The sequence below is a fragment of the Limulus polyphemus genome, unplaced genomic scaffold (genome assembly GCF_000517525.1).
Source record: "Limulus polyphemus unplaced genomic scaffold, Limulus_polyphemus-2.1.2 Scaffold608, whole genome shotgun sequence".
Classification (NCBI taxonomy): domain Eukaryota; kingdom Metazoa; phylum Arthropoda; class Merostomata; order Xiphosura; family Limulidae; genus Limulus; species Limulus polyphemus.
In genome coordinates, this window is record NW_013666218.1 from 324,069 (window position 1) to 345,293 (window position 21,225).

Genomic DNA, 21,225 nt, shown 5'->3' on the forward strand with positions numbered 1-21,225 from the left:
ATTGTAATGACAAGGACTGGTAATAGACTAATTTTTTCGATTTTCTAATGTCTCATTGTGAAATTTTTGGCTTTTATTTATATTGATTTCATTATCTTCATATTGTGATGATTTAATCACCTATTTACAATTAATATAATTTATTTTATCAGAACTATTGATTTATATATATATATATATACACATACTTGAAATTATTTCTATAGATGATAAAGGGATGAAAAAAGTACATTACAGTAAATAATATATCGCTATTAATACATTAGACTTAATACATTTCTATAGTTCTCTCCAGCAGCGCGAAAGGATAATATTTCAATTTCAAAACAAACTGTCACGAGGTTGTCGTGTCCAAAATACACAATTCTTCCCAGCTAGCCTTCCACAATCCATCTAGTGTACGAGGGCAATGGTTTTCTAGTGCCCGTTCAACATTATGATTGTACAAAAATTTATGGGAGCTGGGTCCGGCATGTTTTCGTATCGAATAGCATCGATTTCCCGTTTCATTGTGCAGCTACTATAAGTGAACGCATACCCTGTTGGCCTAGTTTTCAGACGGAGATCCTTCTTGGTTGTGCTGCATACTATTGCTTTGAATAAGTGAACAGCTTTTGCATCTGACCTTTGTGTTCGTGAACTCTCACGTTACAAGACGCCACATTTTGCTTACCACGGTTGGAGTACGACTTGTTGCTGATCTCTCTATATTGTTCTAGTATTCCAAATTGGTCGATATTCCTTTGTTTTTCCAATGTAATTAATTGTCCAGTATATATTTGTCTTAGGAATTATAAATCTTGGATCTGGACACATTTGTATGATCTAAGTGTATGAATATTTTAGGTTGGAAAAGGCTGTTACGTCTCTGTAATAGTACATAACTGTGAATAATTCTGGTAGAAGTATTATGTTGTCTTTGTATCGTTTTAGACTTTAAGTATGTTTGTAGAGTTAGGAGGTTTCTTGTTTTAGAATCAATCATTGAATTTAGTTTATATTTGTTAATTTTTTTTTGCACGTGAGTGTGCATATTGGTATGAAGTTTAAATAGTTGTGCATTAGCTTCATAGAGTCTAATTACCTTTCTTCTGATATAGACTGCTCACGTTCTTCTGTATTTTGTGTATATCAATATTTTCAATGCTCGGGTTATGGTTTATTTTCTGATACAATATATCTAGCTAAGGACTTGTCTGTGGTCTTCCCTGTTTGGACTTGCATCACCTAACTATTTTTATTTGAATGCTTTCGAGAAACGTATTCAGATTTGTTAACTTCTATGCTAATTTGACTGAATATGCTATCAGTTTAGTTGATGTGCAAGGTTTCTTTTATCATGTTTGTATCGCGTGTTTTGTATCCCATTCTTTTCGTATTATTCCATTTTATTGTATTGTCTTCTGTGGCGTGATGGGCTATTGCAGATAGATCGATATCAAATAATGTTATGTTGCTATCATGCTCCGGATATTTAACCTATGTTGGTTTTTAATTCTCCAATTCACGACGGATGTTATAAATGGTATTTTTGCTCTCCATTAAGTCTTTAGGTGGTTTGGTATGTACCAACTGTGACCTATTATATTGTACCTTCTGAGTACTGTTCTTACTTTATGCTGTTTACATTTCCTCTGCGTGTTTTCAGAAAGACTTTGAAATAGGGGAATATGGTTGTAATTTACTTACTGCTTATTCTTAGTGTTTATATTTTTATCAAGTATTTAAGGTATCCACTGTCAGTGGGGGGGGGGGGTAGTGATGCATTTTTATTCCCTCTTCCTAGCAACTTTTTTTATTACAGACTTAGTTTCTTCTGCGATCTGTTCGGTTTATTACGCCCACTTTTACACTATTGAGGTATTTATAGATGAGAATTGATCAGTGTGTTTGGTTTCATTATGTGAACTTCCCTGCCGAGTGTGTATGTTACTATGTGTATCCTGATTGAATATGTGTTGTCTGGTATATTATCAATCTTATGTAAGTTTCCTATAAACCCATATGGTACATGACTTATGTATCCTTTGTAACCGCCCCTTTTAGAAATAGGAGCTTATCTTCTACTCCTATTATATACAGTATTGTTGGATGTAGTCTATTCAGGAGGCTCATGAATTCTTGGATCTTGTTCGTAGTGTGTTGTGTGGTTATATTAAGAACGTATCATCAGTATATCTGGGTCAAACCTTGAGGCGTAGAGGGAATGTTCTAAGGGCGTCGACTTCAAAGTGTTCCATATAGAGATTTCTAAGAACTGGTGATAGAGGTGAGTCCATGGTTAAGCTTTATTGTTGTTGGAAGTAAGTTGTGCTGATACAAAAGGACGCGAGTTCTATTATTGTGGAGATTATTCGTTAACTGATTGCCATTTTCAAGTAATTGGCGGAGCATCTGTAATGTTTAGTGTTGATACGTTAGTGAATAGTTTGAATACATCAAAGCTGAGAGTTGTATCTTGTGAAGTTATCGTGGTTATTTTTCATAATCTATATAAAGTGGACTGGATTCTTAAAAGATGAGGATAATTTGCTTGTTGATGATGATATATCTACAAGATATCTAGTCATGATATTTAAAAGCAAGCAGGATCGTCACAAAAGAAATCCAAGAACCCAAGCGCTTTCGGAAAGTGGACTCTCGTTCATTAAAGGTAAGCGGCAAATGTCCACTGTGAGCAAGTTGATCAGTTATGTCGTCGTTGTACCGGAAGTGAAACATTATAATTTGTGAAGTAGTATTACTTGTTTATGTGTGTGTAGAGGATAAAAATCAAAGAGAAAGGGTATTTTTAAAATAAGTATAGCTTACAAGAATATGTGTTTGTGCAAGAAGTAATGTCCAAAACAATTATGAGATTTATCAACAAAAGTATTTAATGATACAGGAATTGGAAGAGTGGAATATTAAGGGAAAACTCGAGGAATTAAATTCAATAATATGCGTATGTAAGTTTTATTTCTTATTTTATGTCAGTATTTCGCTCTCACTTCAGGTACAACGACCACATAACTGATCAACGTGTTACAACTACTAATTTGCCACCCCTGATGAAGGAAAGTCCACTTTCAGAAAATGCTCGGGTTATGGTTTATTTTCTGATACAAGATATCTAGCTGAGGGGTGACAAATGAATCCCTATATTTTATTATGACACGAAGAAAGTAATCTTGTTTGTTAATTTAAGGATTTATGGGGTGGTGCCTTGGTGTATTCTTACTTGTTTGACTGTTTCTGTTCCAAATCCTTTCTGATGTTTCTTGAAGGGATGGTTCGGTTTTCCCATGCTAGCTAATGAGTTACTTAATCTTTCTGTAATGATCATCTATCTACAACTAGAGTTGAGAGCTTCATGGTGTATTCCACTTTGTCTTAATTATCCTTGCCTGCTGGTAGAAGTATTATGAGGTTGTCTTTCTTTAAGTTCTTGAAATAGTTTCTTCTATTGTATTGTTATTATAGTGAGGTTTACATTTAATGGCTTTCTTGACTTATTACTTTATTTTGGTTCTGATTTTCCCCTTCCTCTTCCCATAGTCTATACGATGCGTCTTCTGTGGTTGCAACTATATATAAGACGGGCATTTTGCCATGTGCTAGAGCGAAGTTTAACTTCTTACTTAGTACATTTTCTTCCAGTTCTATTAATGTTCAATTACTTAAGTCTATTACTGTGCCTTTATGTATGTATGTAAAGTTAGGAGGTTTCTTGTTTTTAGAATCGATCAGTGAATTTCGTTTCTATTTGTAAATTTTCTTTGTACGTGAGTGTGCATATTGGTATGAAGCTTGAATAGTTGTGCATTAGCTTCATGGAGTAAGTTGTATCTGTATTAACTTTCTTCTGATATAGACTGCTCACTTCTGCTGTATTTTTGTGTTTATTTGTATGTCAGTATTTGATTCTATGTTGAACATGGCCTGATTAAATTTCTGGGTTAATCTAAATTCGCTTCTTTTTTTGCATTGTTTCATTCCCTCGGCCGAGACACATGTTGTGAAACCAACCAACTTGTATTTTGTTTCTTTGTTTTTAAGCACAAAGCTGCACAATGCGCTATTTGTGCTGTGCCCACCACGGGTATCGAAACCAGAGTTTAATGTTTTAAGCATTCACACTTACAGCTGGGCCAATGAAGGCACCAACTTTTATGTGGGTTTTATATTTCGTAAATAAAGTCACTAAAATGATCTCAATGTACTTTTTGTTGTTTGTTTTTCTAGTAACGGTTTCTCTCTACTTATATCCCGCTCTGTTCTGGAAAGTTAGATTAAAGTCAGTGAGTTCTTTATGGAAAGCAATCAGTTTTATGAATTGTACTAGATCAAGTTTATTGTGAAGTTCTTAGAATAGATCCTACAGCAAAACCCAATGAGGGCTAATCCCTATCCACTTCCAGCTCTTCGCTGCCGAGAAGTTCGGTGGAATCCGTTCTGTTAGTTTTATACAATTTCTAAGACTGCCACAAAATAATTTCAGGATAGTGAACACCATTGTCTGTTTTCTTGGAATCTAAATTAGATTCTGTTTTCGTAGTTGCTGATTAAAAGAATTATTCATTCCTCTTTTAACCGTGTTTGGAAGAGAAAAATCTTAATTTCGTAACATGCTCTAGATACAAAGTTATATACGTATATATATGAACTAATTAAAAGTAAGCTCACTACGTAGATTATAACTAAAGTAATATTAAATTGATTTAAATATTAATGAAAACTATCCGTACAACAAACTGATATAAAGTACTAACCCAATACACCAGAAAAATAAAACCTATAATGATTTAATTACGTAGTTACAAAGCTATTCTAAATTTACGCAAAAAGGTGGTAAAAATGCAGCTGCGTACTCTATATCTTACCTTTTTACGCAGTCACAGACAATTAACATAAATTCGGAGTTCTGAAAACATATCATAAAATTTAACCGTCCTGAAAGTTTGTTCGGTATCATTCTGAAGATACTGACTCCCACACTGAACTGGTGGAGGGCCGGTGAAAAAATTATCTTTTTATAGGAAGTGCCAAAAGAAAGACCATGAGGTGTGGAACCAAAAAAAAAAAATATCACACCACAGCGGGAGACTGCACCACATCTGATCCAGGTATACTCTTCGCTCTTTCATGGCTGTATTGGGAACATAAAAGGCGGAAAATGATACCGAAAGTTTGTTCAGTATCATTCTGAAGATGTGATTCATTACTATACTGAATTGACCATCAGTGTTATTCTGAAGATTCTGTTTAATACCGTTCTGGAGACGTTCTTAAGCACCATTCTGACGATGGTACTTAGAATTATTCTGAAGGTATTATACAATACCGTTTCGAAAATCCTATTCTGAATCAATACTTTCCCAATGTCTTACGGTTCTAACAATTATATTCAGTACTAATTCTGAAGGTTTTTCAGTACCATTCTGGAGGCAATATTTATCACTACTAAGAAGATGCTGCTCAATACCATTCTGAAAAACCTGTTTAGTACCAGTCTGAAAGTCCTGTTCATTAACATTGTGAAAATCCTGTTGAATACAAAATCATTTAACACTTTCAAGAGTTTTAAAACTGTAGAAGCTACATCTCATTACACTAAGGTATGACGGTATATGTGAAGCGTAGTGAGTATTTAATATAAGATATAATGAATAATAATACTTTTATGCTACTTCGAAAATAACGCATCTTTGACTCTGGGAAATTAACTGGTTCACATGGAAAATGAAACTTTTAAATAGTTTACTAACTTAAAATGGCTAGATATGACTGCAATTTCGTTTTAAACCAACAGCAGTAATTAGAAATTATACTTTTAACTGAACATTCCTTTTACGTTTTTATAATGAGTACAGCTAATACATCAAGAATAGGAATCGGCGTGAATGTTTCGATAAGAAATGCAAACTTATCGTAAAGCTAATTCAAATTATCAAACTTCAATAGAAAAAGAAGAAAATCGGAATTAGTTTTTGTGTTGGAACAAGTTTTAATTAATGCTTTCAATGAAACGTGCAAGGCGAAGAACTGTCTCACTTTAAGCTTCAAAGAACGGGTTGATTAGAAAGATATTCATTTCTTGGGATAAAGAACCTCGTAAAGCATTACTTTCAAGCTTCAGTGCCTGGCCGTGTTTGTTTTAAATTAGCTAATAACATACGTTTCACGGCTGAAAGTGTTCCTGGTGCATTAAATATTAACTAAAAGCAAGTGATATTCACTCTTTTCTGTTCCCTAAGTTTTCATTACTATTTGATGCGAATTTCTTTGTACAACAAAGCCCCGTAAGAATAACTATTTTTAACGATACACGCTGAAAACATCACATTTGACTAGACTACGAAAACCCAACTTATTAGCCAGACAGCCTACATCCACCCATGTATTTTTGTTTCATTTTAACAATGTGTCCAGAACAAAGTACAGTATTTTATCTACTATCAAATAAATAATCATGTAACACTGACAATAAAAACTACTGTTGTGTTGTTTCGGCATAAAACTAGTTTCCAATCTCGCGCTTTACATTCACGCCTTAATATCACCTGCAGAATGCTCGACCAGTGGTATTACCTCAAAGTCATATAATTTATTACAAGTTATTTTTAGAAGATATTAACAGGATTAGATATGTACTTCTTTAGACTATGCATTATACAAGATAAAGTTTCGATTTTTTTTTCATATCAAATAGTGCACGTAAGCTAAAGCTTATAACACTTTAAAGCAAAAAGTGTGTAACTCTTTGATCTTTTTATAAGGTATTGGCGAACTTCTTAGTAAACTAACTATGGCCAGTTTTGTGGCTTTAGAGAACTGCTGAATAAAGTTCACCAGTTTGCTAAAACATTAGTGAAATTCAGAACAGTTTGAAATTTTGTGATCACCTTTTGAGACACAAATGCACTTCTAAACAAACTAACTTCACTGTTTGTGTATTTTCTGGATTTTGCACAAAGCTACACAAGGTCATAGTTGTTGATAGACTGGAGGCAATCAGACGCGCCCACCGGCAAAACTTGATCTTCTTTTATCTGATCGAATGTAATGCACACACGACTTCAAACTAATCATACTCTTTTTTTGTAACAACTTCGGACTTACAGTCTGAACACGCTAGCCACTAGGCCACGTCCGGCCATTAACTTCATAATTAGCCTGCTTATGCATTAGCGCACTTCAAAGCAAACTGCCATTACTTTGTGATAAGTTTTCTTCAAACAGTAGCAAACTAAGTTTATGGCGAAAGTGAAAACTCTAACAAATGAAGAAACCCTATTTTGGGAATGTGTGTTTGTTGATATGTTAAATGTATTTATTCAATCAGGCATAGAAAACCTTTATGTTATTTTGCTCCAAGCATCAACATCAGCATATTTGTTTAATATAGGTTTTTACCCCTACGGGCAGTACAATTCGCGCAACTTTTGATTTCATTACCATATTTCTTTCTAGGATCGCTTTGCTCAGTAGTTACTATAATTGGCATTAACCCCCCCCCAAAAAAAACAAACACTTTCATAATTGTTTCTCTCTTCTTAAAGTTTTTATAAATTAAAACATAACTTGAAAATATATCATTTTTATTTATTTCACATTCTTTGTTTCTCATTGGGTTTTAAAACTAGACTTTATGTGATAATGTCATATATATGTCAGGTTTTATAGAGGCCGCAATTCTTTACAGTAGGTGTCTGTGACTTGTTGTCAATAAATTTCAACAATAAACGGACAGTACACAATCCACTTATTTTAAAACAATATTTTCAAAACAAGTCAAATGTATATACAAATGTTTGTTACACAGTTAATCACCACAGTTGAATCCAGAGCTTTAAATAATCGTCTCTTTTTCGTCAAAAGTACGCACAGGCTGGTTCAGTTACTTTAAAACCCAATTCACAAGACGAATTATTCTTCTCTACTCTGTTATTACAATACAATCTGCGATTATTACACTTTAAAAGTCGCCACAATAACTATTGGTTACCACAGTTGTATCCTGAGCTTTAAATAATTTGTCTCCTTTTTGTCAAAGTCCATAAAGGCGGGTTCAATTACTTTAGAACATCCTTTCACAAGACAAATTCTTCTTCTTTATATTTGTTATTAAAATACAAGCTGTGATGCACACATTAGAAATCGCCCATTACTGCTAAACTCACACAAAATTTAACTTTAATTTCACTTTCACTAACTTAACTTTCTTGCACTAAATTGGTCGCCTATATATATACTGTCCGACTTAGGTCTAGAACTTTCTACAAACTACGAGAGTTATGACGTAACAATACTCACTTAAAGCAAGGAGAAAATTCATAAGTTTCGAGTAACATGACGTTAATTCACAACAATTGAACTACGCAACAAATTATTCGTAAACAGTTACGTAAGCAAACTTGTCATAACTATAGCTTCTAGAAATAACTTACTTTAACAATCGCGCAATATAAACTAAATAATACTCTCGTATTAAACTTAAAATGAACAGTAGTGTATATCTAATAAAATAACCTGTACCAACCTGAAATCAATCTTTCTTCAAAATATGGTCTGGTGTAAAATTACTTTCAAATATTATTTCACTTAATGCATTAATGGTACTAGATTCCATGATATTATAAAAAAAGTACGTTTTCTGGAGAGGTCTTTCTTAGATAACATTATATATTCATCTTTAAATATTTTAACTTTGCAGTGAAAGAAAAACTTTTAACTCTGTATCTGTCATAATCAATGTAAAGTAGAAAACAGAAAAGCCCAGTAAACTGATCTCATCAGGAATGGAATTTCATCCCTTCCTTGGTGTTTTTTCATGTGTTAAACCATATGTGTGATATATAAAAATACCATAATTCCTGCACGCAAAGGCAAATACGGAGAAATATGTTCAATATATGCGACAAAAAAAAGGTCTTTGACGTGAAGTATATTACAAAAAGAGAATAATTTTATATTTGAACCTGTATCATCTAAGTGTTTATTGTGTGCTGAATCCTATAACGGAATGCATTGTATATCAACACAATGTATACACATTTCTTGTTGGTCATACAATAATAGTATTAACTACTTACGTAAAGCCCTTTTTAGTCACAATTTTGAAACAGAAAACATTTTTAGATTTAGTTTTCTTTGACAAAAGCTATGGTCTAAAACAAGGTAAGCCGCCAGGAATCACTTATACGTCACTACTGACCTTTTATAGATTCTACTGATTTCCCTCAGTCACATTCTTTAAGCACAGTGTTTCTTTCATTTCTTCTGTAGTCACAAACATCTGACTGTTGCAAAAACAAAATCTCACATCATGGTGGTGAGCTTCTCCGAAGAAGTTAATTACATTCGTACACGTCAGAGTTACTGTATCAACTTGATAATCAAGACCAAGCAACATTGGGAAATAAAATTATAACATAACATTCATATTAGTTTAAATATAAAAACAATAATCTAACTTGAAAATAAATGTTTTCAAAAGCGCCAACGGTGTCTTTATACTCGCTAATTGTCAAAAGGTTTTATTTGCCGGAATATTATACGCTATATATGTAGGTAATTTGTACCATGTCAAGCAATCGTCAGTTTCTCATCAAGAATAACTCGCATGTTAGTGCGTTTTCTACAGTATGCTGCCTGATTTTCAGTTACAAGTTTGTGTGGTTTTGGTGAGAGGCTAACTGGCAGTTATGGTCCATCTGAATGTCTCGGAGCAGGTTCACCGACAAAACTGATAACATAATGCAGGTTTCTGATTACCAATGAAATATAATTTTCATAAAAAATTAGGTCCTTGAGTTTTTTTATAAATAAATAAGTAATGTATCTAGAAAACGTATACCATGACATAACCAGCCGCTGGGAATGAGTTAGGGATAAAAAGTTTTAGCATAAACTTACGACCATTGTGCGGTTTAACGATACATAGTTTATTTCCACTAATGTTAAAAATCACTGAAGTTCTATTCAGATTAATGTAGTTGAACTGTATATTTCTGAATACTAGAAAATGACTCGTCTTAATTCGATAACAGCTTGTATACTAATTTTATATTCATTCAAACCTACAGAATTAAATTTATATACATATATAAATAAAAGTATAGATGTGAATTTGTGAAGAAGGCGCGTGCAGGTAATGCAGCAGGTGAAACAGGCTTTTTTATACGTTATTCAAATACTGCTCAAATATGTTGAAGATTTAGTGCGAATTCTCACAGTAGTGTCACGAATGAAGGTAGTTCTGAATGCATTGTGTCTGTGTGTGGAGCTGAAAATCTGTATATCCAGAAAGAGAAGAATATTTCCTGTACAGAACAGCTCCATACTATGTTTCTATTGAAACAGATCTCCAACGTTGTGATGGCTATTGCACTCGTGGATGTATCATTGCAAAAAAAGCTGTAGTTGTGGTCTTTCCGGCTGTTTTGAACACGCACAGGTGATTTGGGACACAATGATAAGCAGAATGAGGGTGTGTGGATGATTTTTAGTTAGACTTTACAAATGCCTTTGGATCAGTTTCGCACAAGTTTATGTATTTCACAATGGGATTTCTCTGGGTATTGGAAAGGGTATCTGGTTGAACAGTACTGTTGGAAGTTTGCAACTGGTAGAGGTTGGAGGCAGGATGTGCCATTTCTACCCGGTTGAATGTGATGGTGATAGATGTTATATGCGGACAGCGCGCCTATCATTTGAAAGAGTGTTGTGTGTAAGTATTGTTGAAAGCAACCTATGCAGGCTTTTAAGTTTTGTGCCCTGTCTTGCTTAAGACAATAAAGAAACTCTCGCAGTTGCAAGTACTCATGGACTAGACTAGAATGAAGCTCAATCCTCAATCCAAGGAAAAGCGAGATCCTGTCATTGACACCCTTCAGAACCAAGAAGGTGCACTTTACTCAATATTCTATCTATAAGCGAGCAACTTTGGGTAGTGGTATCAGCTCGTGGTAACTGATTGCTGCAAAGGTGTTGAGGAGCGATATCAACCTTCAGATGGGATTTGTGTCAATTGAAATCACTGGCTTTCCTGGACGATATAAGCTGTGGTGTTGTCAGTTTTATTGTATGAAGGAAGCCAGTAATGTGATTACCGAGCTTCATAATGCAGCAGAAAGTGCTTTGTGGCTACTTGGGAAAGAAAGGAATGTAAGTGAGGAGGTAAAATTTATTGATAGTTGGTGAATTCTGAGAAGTTGCTTCATAAAGATGAGAAATGTTGATAAGGGGTAAGAATTATTCAATTAAGCTGAAGGATTGTGTGAACTTATTAATGTAGATGTTGGATGTGGGATACTGTAAGGGAAAATACTTCAGCGTAATTACTTCACATGACCTACAGACGTTGGAGCGAAAATGCCTTTGCTATTAATCATTCATGGGTTTGGAACCCGATACCTACCTGAAGATACCGTTTACTGGAATATGTGAAGACTGCAGCAGCTTGACTGCGTTTTAGTGTTCCTGTTCAACTGATACCAATCTACAGAAAAATATATTAGTTACAAAAGCCTTCCACTAATACTAACATACAAAAAAACACATCAAAATCACCCACTGATACCAACCTAGAGAGAAATGTATACGTACAAAACCCTCCCACTGATGCCAACCTACAGAAAATAATACATATATATATAAATCTATAACTGGTACTAAGTTATACAAATATATATACAACTTCCAACAATACTAACCTACGAAAATGTATATAATACTTGAACTTATTCCAAAGAGAGTAGAGAAAAGTTTTTGGGGGAATGGTGGGGGGGGGGACTTGAGAAAGAAGATAGAATTACGCCTTTCGTTTTGATAAAAAAAGAGATAAATATAATAATCATACAATGAGAAGATTAAATGAAGCAGTAAGAACTAAACTGAAGAGGAAGGTTTGACGTCAAATTCTTATTGATACAGCGTTACCCAATCTCGCCGTAAAACATTAGTAGTAATTTTACTGAAGTGACATTTAAACACGGCTTTCCGCCTCTACTATTTAAATTTCTATTCAGAAAAGCAAGTTTTATGAACAGTCACGTTTCTTCACAAGAGAGAGAGATCCGAATGGAAAGCAATATAATGTTACACTGACTTCAGATTTATGTTAAGTTACAAACAGCAGCCGAGTAATATGGCAGCTAAACTTTGCATAACGACACGTTCATCCTGTTCTGGATATCAAGACATAAAACAAGAGATATTTGCTAAAATAAAAAGCATACAACATGCTTTACATATTACTAACGCATGTTGTGCAGTTACTATATAACGACACGAAACTGTCAAGTACAAAATCTAGTGCACCACATTGGGCTACGAAACGTTTTTTGTTTTTTTCCTACCAAGTTTTATAAGATTGCAGAACGTTTTTTTGTATCTTACCTTAAATCTTTAACATAATTCACTACAACAAATATAAAATAGTATGACAAAAGCTATTATGTGAATATCACCTGTTAAGCTTAATAGTTTTGGCTATTATATCGCATTACTTCTTATGTGTTATTGGTATTGAGATTGCTAGGTAACAATCAATTAATATAGAGCTCTGATTAACTATCTGCTGAATTGAAAGAAACGCATTCCAATAAATAATCTTTGATGGTAAATTTTATATATTAAGCGTTTTTATTGACTTCTGATACCATTGCTCTATCTTTTTTTTCGCAACAAGCACCAATAAACAATTCATAACGTTTCCATGTCTAAGGTATATTATTTATTTTTCAGTTTTCTTTTCAACAGTAAAAGAAAACGTTGCTCATACAAGTCTCTTTATTCTCACTTTGAAAATTTTATGCTCCAGTTCTTCTCGTGAAAGTTGACATTCTTAATGCGAAGTTCTTTACAAATTTATTAACCGTAACGACTTCTGAGGGCCTAATAAGATAAAAACGTTGCTAATGAGATTTAATTTTTCAAAAGATAAAAGCATAGAACTTTGACAACTTTGACATTTTGTTAATACACACCAGGAACTAATTTTATTTTGCTCAAAGTATTTAATAAAATGAAACAAAAATATTTTATAAAATAAAAACCTTTTACTATTACTCTTAGCTCATAGGTTCGATTCCTTTCACCAAATATGCTCACCCTTTCAGCCGTGAGGGCGTTATAATGCGACGGTCAATCCCACTTTTAGTTAGTAAAAGAGTAGTGCAATATATGGCAGTCGGTGGTGTTGAGTAGCGAGCTATCTTCCCTCTATTTTATCACTTTTTAATTATAGGCGATTAGCGCAGATATCCCTCGAACAGGTTTACGTGAAAATCAACAAAACAAACAGATTTATTTATTTTAAATTTATAATAATAGAAAGTTTAAACAATGTCACACGTTGGTTTATATATCTATTTAGCACCATTGAACATCATTTTGTAATAACTTTAAAAAAATATAGGCTGAGAATCTTACAAAAGTGGCCTAGCATGACCAGGTGGTTAGGGCACTTGACTCGAAATCTGAGGGTCGCGAGTTCGAATCCCCGTCACACCAAACATGCTCACCCTTTCAATTGTGGGGCGTTATAATGTGACGGTCAATCACATTATTCATTGGTGAAAGTGTTGTTGGTGGGTGGTGATGACTAGCTGCCTTCTCTCTAGTCTTTCACTGATAAATCAGGGACGGCTAGCGCAGATATTCCTCGTGTAGCTTTGTGTGAAATTCCAAACTTGTAAAAGTAGAAATAGAGTGGTTTGTTTCTGCTGCAAGGTTATTTTTATATCTAAACATTGGGATGATTACTTTACTTAACATCATTTAACAACATTTTTAGTACTTGTTGAAAAGGGTAGAGGTTGGAAGTCTTAAAACTGTATAAATATAGAGTGGTTTATTCTACTACAAGGCTTTATTATGTCTAACGATCAGGGGTGACTGCCTTCACACAACTGGCCGCAGACAGTGAAAGTTTGTTTGGTTGTTTGTTTTTTGAATTTCGCGCAAACCTTAACGAGGGCTATCTGCGCTAGCCGTCCCTAATTTAGCAGTGTAAGACTAGAGGGAAGACAACTAGTCGTCACCCCCCACCGCCAACTCTTTGGCTACTCTTTTACTAACGAATAGTGGGATTGGCCGTCACTTATAACGCCCCCACGGCTGAAAGAGCGAGCATGTTTGGTGTGACGGGGATTCGAGCCCACGACCCTCAGATTGCAAGTCGAGCGCCCTAACCACCTGGTCATGCCGGACCAACAGTGAAAGGCAGTAGCAGTTGAGACGTTGTGGTTTTAAACTCTCAGCACTAACCCCTAATTGGTTCTTCGTGGTTGCTAACTATTTCGACATTTGCGTTTGGATCATGTCTCATAGACGGAATATCCCCAACGCTTTTGGGAACTATCACCACAGACATTTTCCATTATGACTTGATTGTAATGAAAAGGACTAGAAATAGACAATTTTTTCGATTTTCGAATGTCTCATTGTGAAATTTTTGGCTTTTATTTGTATTAATTTCATTATTTTCATATTGTGTTGATTTAATCACCTATTTACAATTAATATAATTCATGATACTAGAACTAGTGTTGTAAGTCCACAGACACACCGCTGTGCCAATGGGGGGCATATTATATATACAAACACATACTTGAGATTGTTCCTATAAATGATAAAGGGATGAAAAAATACATTACAGTAAGTAATATATCGCTATTAATACATGAGACTTAATAAATTTCTATAGTTCTCTCCAGCAGCGCGAAATGATCATATTTCAATTTCAACAGGGGTAAATATTCTACCAAATATATGACAGAGTCGACTCATACCCTCAGTTAGGATTCCCAAGATTATTCCAAAATTTTCACCGTGTTTTACATATCCTGGCGTTGCCAAGTGGTTAGCATGATAGGTTGTGGCTCCGAGGGTCTATAATTCACTAACAATGCGCTCCGCACTTTGAAGACACAGGTGCGTTATATTAATGCGATCAAATCCCATGAATTGGCGATGGATGCTGTTAACTAGCTGCTTACCCTTTAGTCTAGTAGCTCAAAATTAGGGACGGTTAACGCAGGTAACCCTTACGTAGTTTTGCGCGAATTTCGGAATCAAAGAAACAAAAAAGCAAAGGCTCAATAACGATGCGGCTTCAGCGACAAAACCAATAGTTAGTATACAGTTTAGTTCCCCCCTTTGTTTCCTTTGGTTTTTATTCTCTTTTTCCTTCCGCGTTTTTACCCTTTTCCATTTCTTTACTCTTCATTGACCCAAATTTCTTGTCGACACTTATTTGGAAGAATATTAACCCTTTTGTTTCAATATTTTTTCAAAAATAAAATAAAAATACTTGACATACTTTAGTTTGGGGTTTCTCTTTTCTATGTCTTTTTGTTACATGTGTATGAATTTATCGAAATACAAATAATTTCCTATATTGTCCATTTTGCAACATCCCAGACTCACATTTCAGCTTCGAGTATCGTTTGATTTATAAATGATTCCACATGAACTGTATTTCTTTTATCAAAATCTGTCCCTTTTAGTAAGATGTATAAATAAATCGTAATCATGTGCACTTTGTTTCAACTGTTTTGTTTCGTTATTTCATTCCAAAATAACCACAATTCTTCTTGTTTTTATGACTTAAATAATCTTATAATTCGGAGGATTCGGATCCATAGAAAGAAGATCAAAAATTTACAGGAAATTACTATGGTTTGAGAAAGTCGACCAAAGAAAGAGATCTGTGATGGGGCTTTCTCGTATTGGTTTCCATGTGGCCTGGATATCAAATATTTGCAATGAAATTTCAAAAACGCTTAACAATAAATATATCTATTTCGACTTGTTTCTCTGAAAATTATTTATTTCAATTTCTCTCACAGATACATGGCCATCATGCATCCACTGAAACCCCGAATGTCCCGAGTAACAACTCTTAACATCACTCTATGGATATGGGTTGCTAGCAGTATCTTGTCTCTGCCATATATTCTTTATTCTACAACCATGAAAGAAGAGTATTCAAACGGAGATTACCGAGTTATCTGTTACATGGTTTGGCCAGACGGACCAACCACGCAAAGCTACACTGAATATATGTAAGTTTGGAAGATTAGTTGCATAACTGCATCATATTCGATAAAGATGTTGACTCATAGTGTATTCATTTAAACTTTTCTGTAACATATTTACCTCTAAAGTAAATACAATACTTAAGAGACCACTGAAAGAACCCCTTTGAATAGACAATCGTTATATTATTGTTATTTACTTTAAATGGGGGACCTGCTTTAGCATAGTTAACCCAGGAATAACGTTACAGTACCTTTATCAGGTTTGGGAGATTTGAAAACTCCTATCCGATCGGATATGAATTGCAGACCTTTAGAACTGTTTTTCTTTGATATTCTTATAGTACAGGTCAACCTTGACTTACAGTATCTCTGAAAAGAAAATAAAGAACTGAATAACTAAACATCTCTAGTTTTCTTTTCTGGTGCTAACTAACTTCACTGATCGTTTTTCTTTAACTTTTAACTTTCATTATTGCATTAATCACTTATTTGATTTACTTTGATTTGTTTTCATACCAATAATTTAGACCTTTCAGTTCATTTATTCGGCAAGAGTTTTTTGTTTTTCATTTGTATCTTTCAATACTATCTTTTCTAGCCCTAAACGAGCTTTATTCTAACTGTTATTTTCCGATTCGTTATTTCCTGTTTGATCTTTCTTTATCTGACGTCTTCGCTAGATCATAACCATGACATTTCCCATTCTCCCCCTGCAGTTTAGTTCACTTTTTAAATCCTGTTTGTAGTTTAGTATGTTTTGTATGGGTTGTTTATTCTTCCTAGAGTTAATTCTATTCAAAATCAAATATTCGTAGGCTAGAAAAGGTGAAAAGACATTTTGAAGACCCAAAACACTCTCAGGATTATAGTAAAGACGTTAATACTTTGTGTTTACCAGATATATCTAAAGACTACTCATTCTTTCCGAATGCCGCCTTTCTGCTGCTTGTATATGTACTCTGCTCTAACTATCTTATTTTCTTTTAAGCCTTTTCTAATTGACTTAGTAGATGGTAGAATACCAGATATTAGTAACCGATTCATGTTCTTTGGTGATGAAAAACTTATCACTATCATTTATCTCTTTGTCGTTTTGATCCCGACGTTGTTTCACACTAGTAAAATGTAATTACAAGAAAACAACCTGTCTCATGACTCTAATTTTAAGTAATCTAGAGCTAAAAATTGAAAAGAAAAACAAAATAAACATAATGCTGAATTATCAACTCTTATGTCTTTAAATACAAAACAGTAAACTTATGTTTCGATATTTAAGTTAAATTCCGAGGGTACAGATAAAAATAGTTTAGTATTTGTCTGTTTCTTTTATATATATATATATATATATATATATAAATTGTTTTCAACGAATAAAATCGAAACAAAAGTAACAGCAATTTTACACAGTTTGAAAGATGTTGATGGATTTTTCTCAACATTTATTTTGCAATACATATGGACAAAAATCTAAATATTTAATAGAATTGTACTTACATTTCAATCTGGAGCTTTTCCGCTTATGTAGAGAGACATGTTTACCAGACACGTCTGCTTAAAATTCCAACAGTATACAATATTATCTCCAAAAACAAACATATATAACAGCCATAGGCTTAAAGGGCATCATATGCTAAGTTTGGCCATTTAAAATTCTATGAAATTGCATGTAATGCTCCTAGGGATTTAGAAAATACTTTACTTCAACAGACAAACGTAATAAACTTTGTTTTCGACGTCTCAAATGTTAAGAGTAATAGATTAGTCATTACAAAGAGCTATTCGGAAAACTGGATGAGAGTAGAATGGGGGAGAAACAGTCCAATAGGAATTGTTAATGCTTACCATAATGGAGCTTGCATGTTCTGCAAGAATAAGGTTTACACAAGTAGACATACGTCACTTCTTCTGCATCGTAATACCTTTTTTAGGGATAATGATAATAAAATTGAACTTGCAATATATACATACACTAGAAAGGTAAACGTTTACACTAATATATATATATATATATATATATTAAACAATGCTTTCCTTTCTTCCTCTTATCTGCCCTCCCCTAAAATAAGCGTTCATCAATATAAGAATCAAACATCTTAATGTGCGTATTATGTGTGTGTCACACCTTTCATTGTAAAACAGATTCAAAACTGTGTATCTTTCAAACAGGATCAACTATAAAAAAATTCATAACTCTGTGTGTTTCACATACAATCCACTGTAGAAAAAGTTCATAATAGTTTGTGCGTCACATACTATTCACCCTGCAACAGATTCATAAATATATATGTATGTGACACACAAGCCACCGTAGAACAAATTCATAACTGTCTGTCTTACGATTTACTGTGGAATAGGCCCAACCAAAACTATGTGCGTGTTACACGAGCCACATTAGAACAACTCCATAAGTGTGTATTTGTCACAAACGATGCAATGTAGAACAAATTTATAACACTGTATGTTTCATACAACCCATTGTAGCACACAATTCATGACATAACGGTGTGTTACACACAAACTACTGTAGAGCACGTTCAAAACAGTATGTCACACTAATCACTATATAGTAGATTTTTAACTGTGAGTGTGTCACACACGATCTACAATATCTCTCTGTGTAAAATAAGATTTCCTTTTTTTTAGAAAGAATAAATAATTCAAATTTCACTCATACATTTCAATGTGAAAATGTAGTAACGATTATGAGAATTATATAAACGTAATATATATTTAAATGCCTCAAAAATACAGTGTCTATCTATCCACTGTTTCTTTGGTTTATTGATACAAAATATGCAATACTGATGTTAAATAAAGTGAATTAACTTACTTCCGTCTTGGCGATTTACAATCCTTCTGTTTTTTTGTTGTTTTCTCCCAGCTATAACGTAGTGATTCTGGTCCTGGCCTATATCATACCCATCACATCAATGACATTTACCTATTTTCGGGTTGGACAGGAGCTCTGGGGTAGTCAAAGTATCGGAGAGTGTACAGCCACACAGATGGAAGCCATCAAATCAAAGAGAAAGGTAGGCTTCATAAAACTCTTTATTTATACTGTTTGAAGTTAAGGTACGACGTAAACCAGAGAGGCTAAGATAGTATTGTATTGTATTAAAACCGATCGACTTTACAATGCATGATTTATTTTAACTACCGATCTATTGTGACATTGTAGCTGTTTTTGTTTGTTTAGTTAACTGCATGTAATCTAATATTAAAATAAGGTATAGTAAATTAGATAAAGAACGAACTAGACAGGCCGTTAATGAAATTAACTACATGCTGAGAATTTTAATTGGGTTGTAAATCAAATTTCGTATTATTGTGACAAAATTGCGCTTTTTTTTTTCAAGGTGCGGCGAGGGCATTGTAATAAATACGATTAGTATTTCAGTCCAGATTACAGTGAAAATATTTTAATAATTAGGAGTAGAATCTCAATTCAAAGTACGATGACATCATTACAATTAATACGGCAAGAATCTCAGTTCAAAGTACGTGGAAATTATTGTAATGAATGCGATTGCTATCTCAGTCCAATGTGTAAAAATGTATGATAATAGTGTTATAAAATAGCTTCTATATTAGATCATATTTCCATTATACATATATATGTCTGTGTGTCTATGTTTGATTGGTTAATTTTTCACTTTTCAAAGATCGTAAAGATGATGATCGTTGTGGTGTTTATCTTTGCCGTGTGTTGGCTTCCTTACCACATCTATCCTCTTCTGGCACACCACCACAGAGAAATCATCAGCTACAGGAATGTCCAGCATATCTACCTTGGTATCTATTGGTTGGCCATGTCTAACTCAATGTACAACCCTATTATTTACTGTTGGATGAACAGTAGGTAAGAAACGTAACTCCCTCACCTATCGCAGTCATTTCTAATTTGCCAGAAATCGATAAATTCAAGTAAATTTTCTGCAGGCTTACGTCTATATAGCGTACGGGGTTCTCTTCACAGAGATTGTAAGGATATTGTAATAAATACAGCTAACATTTCCGTCCAAAGATCGACGAGAACATTTGATGAATACAGCTAGTATCTTAGTCCAAAGAGCGGTAAGAATATGGTAATTTGTACTTTCTTAAAAATATGTTTTAAATCACAAATATAATTTTATTTTCTTTGAGCACAAAGCTACAAAATGTGATATCTGCGTCCTATACATCGTGGGAAAAAAAAGAGTCCCGGATTTTGGAATTGTACGTCCGTAACCTTACCTATTACATGGCTCGGCATGGCCAGGTGGTTAAGGCACTCGACTCGCAATCTGAGGGTCGCGGATTCGAATCCCTGTCACACCAAACATGCTCGCCCTTTCAGCCGTGGGGGCGTTATAATGTGACGGTCAATCCCATTATTCGTTGTTAAAAGAGTAGCCCAAGAGTTGGCGGTGGGTGGTGATGACTAGCTGCCTTCCCTCTAGTCTTACACTGCTAAATTAGGGACGGCTAGCGCAGATAGCCCTCGTGTAGCTTTGCGCGAAATTCAAAAACAAACCTATTACACATCGGGGAATTAATTTTATTTCGAAAGATATATATGTGTCATAATTTTGACAAAAATGGCACTCGCTTAGCAGATGTATAAATTTGAATTTGTCATAAAACCTTTTAATATGCGAGTTTAATTTCTTTTTCGCCCTCTAATGGCACAGCGGTATATCTGCGGACTTAGAATGCTAGAAACCGGGTTTCGATACCCGTGGTGGGCAGAATAACCCATTAACTACAATCAAACAATTTCTTTTTCACAAAGTTAGATCTAATTTTGAATAAATGTTTTCAAAAATATTACACCACCACAATATTTTTAAAACACGTTAATAAAAGAAAAGAAAACACACAACTATATTCAAAACAATGTCACGAGAGCTACACGTTTTTCAGTTTTATGTTCTGAGTAAGTTGTATATAATTTGCATTTTCGATGTTTCATTATATTAATAATTTTTATCAAGAACACCATGATACGTAGTCTAAGAAAAGTGGCTTGAGATTTCTTTTGTTGATTAAAAATTATATAACTTACCTAAATTTACACGGACCATATTATTCGTTACATATACATAAAGCGTCGTTCAGTTTTACAGTAACTTATAATTCTGTAAGTAAAGTAAAAATACTAGTTAGTGCTACTGAAATAGAAGTAACATTTTTTCAGATTTTGTTTATTTGT

General features: G+C 34.0%; 1 protein-coding gene across 1 annotated transcript in view; it reads left to right on the top strand.

Moving 5' to 3' along the window:
- LOC106459438 (tachykinin-like peptides receptor 99D) overlaps positions 1-21,225 on the top strand; it is an 86,722-nt gene that overhangs the window by 54,295 nt on the left and 11,202 nt on the right. The window contains exons 2-4 of the mRNA XM_013919057.1: positions 15,837-16,052; positions 18,910-19,060; positions 19,694-19,890. Coding sequence (XP_013774511.1) covers positions 15,837-16,052; positions 18,910-19,060; positions 19,694-19,890 — 564 coding nt within the window. The remainder of the gene's footprint in view (positions 1-15,836; positions 16,053-18,909; positions 19,061-19,693; positions 19,891-21,225) is intronic.